Source organism: Copadichromis virginalis, linkage group LG4, assembly GCF_057382275.1.
Source record: "Copadichromis virginalis isolate Kocher_CV1m ecotype Utaka linkage group LG4, C_Virginalis_male_GT1.1, whole genome shotgun sequence".
NCBI classification, from domain to species: Eukaryota; Metazoa; Chordata; class Actinopteri; order Cichliformes; family Cichlidae; genus Copadichromis; species Copadichromis virginalis.
In genome coordinates this window covers 35653695-35661194 of record NC_140621.1, presented here as the reverse complement: position 1 = coordinate 35661194, position 7500 = coordinate 35653695, and the positions used below count along the sequence as shown (strand labels likewise).

At 47.9% G+C, this 7500-nt stretch overlaps 1 protein-coding gene across 3 annotated transcripts in view; it reads left to right on the top strand.

The window, feature by feature from the left end:
• caskin2b (CASK interacting protein 2b) overlaps window positions 1-7500 on the top strand; it is a 55176-nt gene that overhangs the window by 26787 nt on the left and 20889 nt on the right. For all 3 annotated transcript variants that reach the window (XM_085455191.1, XM_085455190.1, XM_085455189.1), the window contains exons 5-8: window positions 195-290; window positions 4322-4452; window positions 6149-6257; window positions 6456-6564. In XM_085455191.1, coding sequence (XP_085311317.1) covers window positions 195-290; window positions 4322-4452; window positions 6149-6257; window positions 6456-6564 — 445 coding nt within the window. The remainder of the gene's footprint in view (window positions 1-194; window positions 291-4321; window positions 4453-6148; window positions 6258-6455; window positions 6565-7500) is intronic.

Sequence of the window (7500 nt, the reverse complement as noted above, 5' to 3'; positions counted from 1 at the left end):
GTGTTTAACGCCGGCGCTCGTGGGTGGAGATCATGTGACTGATGAACGCAGGAGCGGCTCTGAACCGAGGACCAGATAAAGAAGGATTATATTCAACTGTGAACCAGGCAAAGCTGAATAAGACTGTAACTGTGTGTGTGTGTGTGTGTGTGTGTGTGTGTGTGTGTGTGTGTGTGTGTGTGTGTGTGTTGCAGTCTGAGATGTTGCTGCAGCATCAGTCTAACCCGTGTCTGGTGAACAAAGCCAAGAAGACTCCTCTGGATTTGGCCTGTGAGTTTGGACGAGATAAGGTGAGCGCGTGTTTGACGGTCATATAAAGGACTTTTATTCTGCAGTCGGTCTCTGTGCACTTTACACAGATACTGGGAAAGTTCTTAGTTTTGGACTGAACGTCTCTGAAGTGAAAAACGGTCAAAAAAATAAATATGTGATGGATTCAAATTAATCGGTAACAAAAAAGCAAAAGAATAAAAAGGACCAAAGACAAAAGCTGTGTCCTAAAAACGCAGCCCACATCCTTCGGAGGACGTGGCCTTCGTGGTCTACGTGGGCCGCGAAGTGAGCGGCTGTGAAACGGGACGGTCGAACCTTCAGATCAGCGTCACCGCTGTCTGGGTGGAGTTTAATAAACTCGCCGTCTGCTCCTTGCTGTCTAAAATATAACAGGACACCAGAGTAAACTCTCGACCGTCTCACACTCCTGTTTATCAGTTTTCTGTTTGACGTTTATTCAGCTGTGTGAAAAAAAAAAAAGGAGGAACCCACTCGATGGATTAATAAAGTTTAATTTTATCTAATCTAATAACTTTAATCTCAGCCAAACCGATTTACTGAGGAACAAATCAAACACTGAAAAAAGCCCAACAAGAACATTTTTAGGTTGTCTGAGTGACTCATATATCACGTTTAACCTGAGTAGCGACAGACCGCGGGGGTCTGAAAACGATGAAGCTGGGAGTCCGCTGTTATCGCCCCGGCTCCAGTGACCCTCGACCTCCCGGTCAGCTTTGAGCTGGTGGGTCACAGACGTCTCTGAAAACGTCGAAGCACTTTTGCAAATATGTGATGTCTTGATAAACTGAGCAGATATTTGAAGTTTACACAGCTACTTTCTCACCTGAAAATATGTTAAACGTTTATTTTGTGACCCAGAAAGATTAATAAGAGTCATTTTAAAACTTAGTAGCGGCCGCCATTGTTGGAAACTGGAATTGGCTGGGCCGCGCTATGAATTCTGGGATATGATGGGCCATGAAGGACACACCCGACCCATCCTTCAAATCCAGGGAAATGAAGGACGCATTTAAAGGAGTCGATGAATTGGGACGGCCTTCAAATGCGTCCTTTGAAGGATGCAGCCGACGTTTTGGGACCAGTGTTGGGTGTAATGTGTTACTAAGTAACGCGTTACTGTAATTAAATTACTTTTCCACTGAAAAAGTAGAGTAACTGATTACTGTTCATTTTTAGGTATTTTAATTACAGTTACTTACAATGTGCTTGCGTTACATTGTAAAATAATTAAACTCGCTGAATGTCATTATTTAATTTCAATAATTTGTCGTCTAAATGTGAAAGTAAACTCTGCTCTTTAACATGGCTGTAGCGCAGCTGCGCGTCCTGTCACACCAGTTTGCTGCACGGTCGTTTTCTACAGCTGAAGCTGTCGGACGAGTGGCTGTTTCATGACGTGGACATGTTCCCGTCTCTTCACTTTTCTGAAACAAGCAGACAAGAACATTACAGTAATATGTAAAAACTATGGGCTGCTGTTCATAGCAGGAGTAACCTACTGAAGCGCCTGACACGGAGCATAGACGAACACTTCTGAGCGATCCTTCATCATCCATGGATAACAGCGCGGCAACTCCTGCTGAGCAGCAAAACCTGATTTTACTTCAGCAGCACAGACGGTGCTTAAAAAATGACTGCAGGCGACACTGTGGAAGAGATGCTGCCGCTGCGTGCTGCAGTCTCCGTCTTTAAAAATGTATTTACTATTCAAAGAGTTTAATTTCTATTGTTTGCCCGCTCAAGGTTTAGAGGGATTTTAAGAAGTATTTAGTTAAATTACTTATTTAGTAATTAAGTTACTTTTCTGACACAGTAATTAGTAATTAATTACTTTTTTAATGTAACTTACCGAGCACTGTTTGGGACACAGCTAAAGTTTTTCCCACAGTCTGTGTGAGGAGCCTCCACGGTGGCAGGAAGAGGCGGAGTTCACAGTACTGCCCTTCTGTAGGCTTCCAGAAGTGGGCCAGTAAGACAGTAGAGTGCTTTTAGGAAGCGGGTCTTAAAGACAAGATGAACTGCAGACATACGTGGCACTTTTGCTTTTCCAGCCGCGCTCATCAGGTGGATCGTTCTGTTTTCAGGCTGGATTTGTAGACGACCTCCTGTCAGCCATCTTTGTTCTGAGTCATGTGTTTGTGCTGTTGGAGCTTTTTGAAACGGTCTTGTGCTAACAGACGATCCAACGAGGCTGATTGGATGTTACTGAGCAGTAATCAGTTACGTGCTTTTATCAGCTAGCATAGCCGAAAGCGTAGCGCTCCAATTTGGCCGTTGCACAAAAGCCCAGCGGCCAAAATGCTTCAAAGCCTCCATAAACCAGTGGCTCAGGATTCCCAGTCTGCACCAGCAGATAGCCCCGGTGCTGATGCTGGGATTTGATGAAGAGGAAAGAGAGTTCACAAAGAAGAGGAACCATGAAGAGGAGCACAGATGTGGTACAGACAGCTGTGACAGCAGCCCAGAGCCGACGTGTCGTACAGCAGATCCTCTCACTCGACGTTTTCAGGATTTCATGACGCTCGTCTTTGGGCACGGGGATGCTGGAGGGTGGAGTCTGTCCCTGTGGGTTACAGACGGCGTCCCCACAAACACGGGAGCACAGACGTGCGTCGGTGAGCTTTGGCCTCAGCTGCCGCTCACGATGTCGGGGCGTGTCGCCCGCAGGTGCTGCGTTTCCGTTAAGCTCCGCCCGATCAGCTGGTGCTCAGCTCCCTCTCCTCAGCGATCAGCCACACGGAGCGACGCTCATCGCCGCGGGTCGGCGTCCCTCCTGATGATGTTCCTCTGATGATACGAGGGATCCAAACCAGCTTCTGCTGCCACAGTTTTGTTTTACTCGTGTTGTCTCCTCGGTTCAGCTGAACTTCTCTTCACCCAGGTGTACTCACCTGAGCTGCAGTGTGGCCGTGTGGCCATTCAAGAGTTTCATAACTGCTCTCCGAGGTCATTTATCAGCTCCTCATCACTGACCTGCAGGAATCCTCCTCTGAGAGAACAGAGGGAGAATACAGTTGGTACAGTACTTTCGTTAGTGCTTATTTTCACGTTCAACGCAGCAATCCTGTATGTCAGTTTGGGGGCGGGGTCATCGGGTTCACATGAGCGCACTGCTGCCTAAAGCGTCCAGCTGTGTCTCACACTAAACATCTGGATTGTGTCACTGATGTGTTAGCTCACGCTCACCTGCGTGGTCGTCTGCAGGTGGAGCCGTGCTGTGGGTGTAGCGAGTGAACGAAAACATGCTGAACGTGGAAGATTTGACAACTGATGGACCGACGGCGAAGCTAGCACTCATTACGTGACCTGTCAGCTGTCCGCACGCACAGGCTGACGATGATGATGGTGATGGTAGCCAGTCCAGTCATTACCAAAAAGAGTAAAGAGGTGCTACGTGTCTACCAGTCTCATCTTAAGTCTCAGCTTTCTCCACTTCCTGTTTCACAGGATGTCCGTCCAGGATCAACCTTCATAAACCTGCTTGAAGCCCAAAACTTCAGGATTTGGAATTTGGGAAGTTTAAAAGCGCTCAGGAGGAGTCTGTTTTCTAGAACGGGGAGGACAGGGAGCTGACGTCAGCTGGGATGACAAACACGAGCACGTGTGGGAGATATCAACCCAAACCTTCATAATTATCAACATAGCACAGGTCGTCCATCGCCCTGCTGTCCACACGTTTCTGCAACCAGACGAGTGGAAACGAGTAATCCACGACCTGTTATTGTTTTGCTCTGTCGTCCATGAAACAAAGTCTGACGTGTTCGTGTGTGATCGGCCGTGAACGTGATCCCTGGTTTGACGTCACCGTGTCCTGGATCATTTTGAATAGAAATCACTGAAACTCTGAGGAAAGAACGTCCAAGTCACAGGGACCTGGTGATCTTATAATTATGGGATGTTTGTTTGTGATCTGTGTTAATGAGCTGAATCTTCCCGAGCTTTGGCTCTGCTTTGGAAACAGGAATCACGATGCACCGTGGGAGCTTCTGACTCTGGGAAACTTCTTCTCTTTGACTCCTCCCCTCAGGTGGCCCAGCTGCTGCTGAGCAGTAACATGGTGGTGGCGCTGCTGGAGGGCGAGAGGAAGGAGCCGATGGACTCGGCCTTCACCACCCCGCTGCACCTCGCCGCTCGCAACGGGCACAAGGACGTCATACGGTGAGACGAGAGTGCTTCATAACTCTGCGCGTGTGTGTGTGTGTGTGTGTGTGTGTGTGTGTGTGTGTGTGTGTGTGTGTGTGTGTGTGTGTGTGTGTGTGAATACGCTGAGTGTGAAAGTGAGTGTGAGCTGCAGAGATGCTGCAATCAGAGGGCAGAGCTCCTGTGGTCTGTGGTGTAACCGCTGAGCCGGCACACTCGCACGGGGATGGTGGAGCTGGCTCCGTGTGTGTGTCTGTGTCTGTGTATGTGTGTGTTTTTATTTCTGGGAGTCTTCTTCATGCCTCGCATTCCCTGCAGAGATATGAAATCCACTACAACGTCTGTGACCCAGTTTCACAGCTTTTCATCCCGCTTACAAGTATTCCTGTGTGTGTGCGTGTGTGTGTGTGTGTGTGTCTGTGTGTGTGTGTGTGTGTGTGTGTGTGTGTGTGTGTGTGTGTGCAGCTGAATCTAACAGGCAGTATTTTAGACGTTTATTTTCACCTGCTGAATAATAAGTGAGAGAAAATGAGGCCGAGCTGTTTCACTGAATCAAGGCTCTTCTTTCCTGCGCTGTTTGTTTCAGTGTGAAACTGATAATATCACTGACACCATCATCACTGGGGCTGGGCCACATCATACCGTTCACGGTAATACCGGTATAATGTTGGGCAACGATAAGAAAATGAAATATGGCGTAAATATGGGTAACACGCGCATGCGTGTTTTCATACGCAGATGGTGTCGACGCAGAATGAGGAGGGCGAAAGCGGATCGTTGAATGAAACCATGAACCAGAACTGGTTTGTAAAAATGCTGCAGCTTCACTGGTGTGGAACTGGTTTAGCTTTCTTCCGTCAGATACACAACAAAGCACTATTTTTGGTAGCGCATGCTAGCGGGCCGTCGTTATTACCGTGTTGTTTGGAAAATACGGCGCACTTAAAATCAATACTTTGATTTTTCTGAAAGTCGACAGAGCCCCTTATAATCCCGTGTGCCTTATGTCTGAACTCTGGTTGTGTTTACTGACCTCGAAACGATTTTATGTGCACGGCGCTCGAACATCTGTCAGATGTTTTAGTACGACTTTGCTAAGCTACGAAGCCGCACCGCTTGATGGATTGTCGGAGCGTTACGGCTGTCGTAGGCGGAGCCTCGTGGAGTGATACGTACTGTGCTTCAGCATAATATTACAGTGTTGTGTGTATAACCTCGTTAAGTTTTGTGGATGTTATACATGGTTATGCTGAGGATGTGTCGGCCAGTTTCCACTGGAAATGCCTTTTGGTTAAACTGTCAGCGAGGAGTTTGCACAAGTAACAGCTGCTTGTTTAAGTGAAAATACATTGATGGGTTTTGCACTAATAAAGTTGTGGAGTTTTGTCTCGCGTCAGTTATATCGTTATTGCACATTTTCAAATGTATATCGTGACAAATATTTTTGACCATATTGCCCTGCCCTAATCATCATCACTGATATCATCATCATCATCACTGATCACTGTAATACTGCACAGTTCAAGGCAACAAGAGTGAAGAGAAGTGCGTCCATCCCACCTGCTGTTAGTAACAAAGCTCATTATTAGGACTCGGCTCAGTGTGTGCAGCTACAGTAACTGTGTGAAATGTGCAGACGTGTGTAGCAGGAGACATTCGGCCGAAACAGGGATGTAAAATCAGCCCCGGCTGTGAGTCGTTGCTCTGCTTTCAGGCTGCTGCTGAAGGCCGGCATGGACATCAACAAGACCACCAAGTCTGGAACAGCTCTGCACGAAGCGGCGCTGTACGGGAAAACTGAAGTGGTCCGACTGCTGCTGGACGTGAGTTTATTTCCTGCATCGTGTGTGTTTGTGCATGTGTGAAACATCTGCAGTATCTGTTTAAAACATTCGGTTGATGTCCAATGAAATTCAGATTGAGATTTGATGGATGATTAATGGATGCGATGCTGTGAGTGAAGAGCGGGTCCTGCAGCGATATCACTGAAACAGCTTCGTGTTGTGTTGTTGTCGGTGCAGGCCGGAGTGGACGTGAACATCCGAAACACCTACAACCAGACGGCGCTGGACATCGTCAACCAGTTCACCACCTCGCACGCCAGCAGGGACATCAAACAGCTGCTACGAGGTCCAATCAAACCCAGCTCGGCTTCCTCCTCGCTCCCCCACCACGTCTGCTCTGCCTCAGCTCCAAATGCGCTTCTTAAACACGAGATCTGTGACACAAAGCGTTGCTCTGCCGTGCTTCCACCTGACCACCTGATCACAGCGGCCGCGTATAAATCTGCAGTTACATAACGTTAAACTCTTATCTGTCGTTGTCATGGCTTCAAAGAGCAGATCCAGCATCAAAGTTAGCGGCGCTGCACATGCGGCGCGTGAGCGCGCTCCGTACTCCTGCAGCGTTTGAAGCTCCTGTGGGAACAGACTGAGGGAATAATGAGCGGTTGTGTTGAAGCAGTGATTGAAACTCGGACGGAGACTTTCCCGCCTCGTTTACTGCTGCCGAGCGGAGATGAATAATTGGTCCGCGCTCGGCCGGCACGCGCCGCAGATGAATTATTGATGTGAGCTGTTAGCGCCTGCGTCAGCAGCCGCTCGTGTGTGGTGCAGAGTCGGGCTGACAGTCGAATGTGTTTCAGCTTCTATAGAAAACGTTTGCTTGTTATTCTCTGCGTGCGCTGTCTCGCTCCGTCTTTGTGGAAGTGCTGAAAGTCACAACGTGGAAGTTTCCTCCGCATTAAAATTTCAGGCCTGCTGTTATTAGACGCTTATTCCTGACACTCCGTTTATTTCACTGAACTCAAACTAAGACTCGGCAACATTTTAGCCGAAGAAGGTACGGCGTCGGCTAACATCACGTGAGATGTGTTGGTTCCTTCTCAGTTCACGGTGTTTGTCGCCACAGTCGCTGCAGAAGCATCCGTGTTCTTGTTGCGTCTCACAGTCCAAACACACGCTACCTAATAAAACTCTGAGCGTTTCACGGCCAAACAAAAGTAAAATGAATTTCACCGAAAACTAGAGACTGAACAGAAAACAGCTCAGAGATACAAAAGAACGA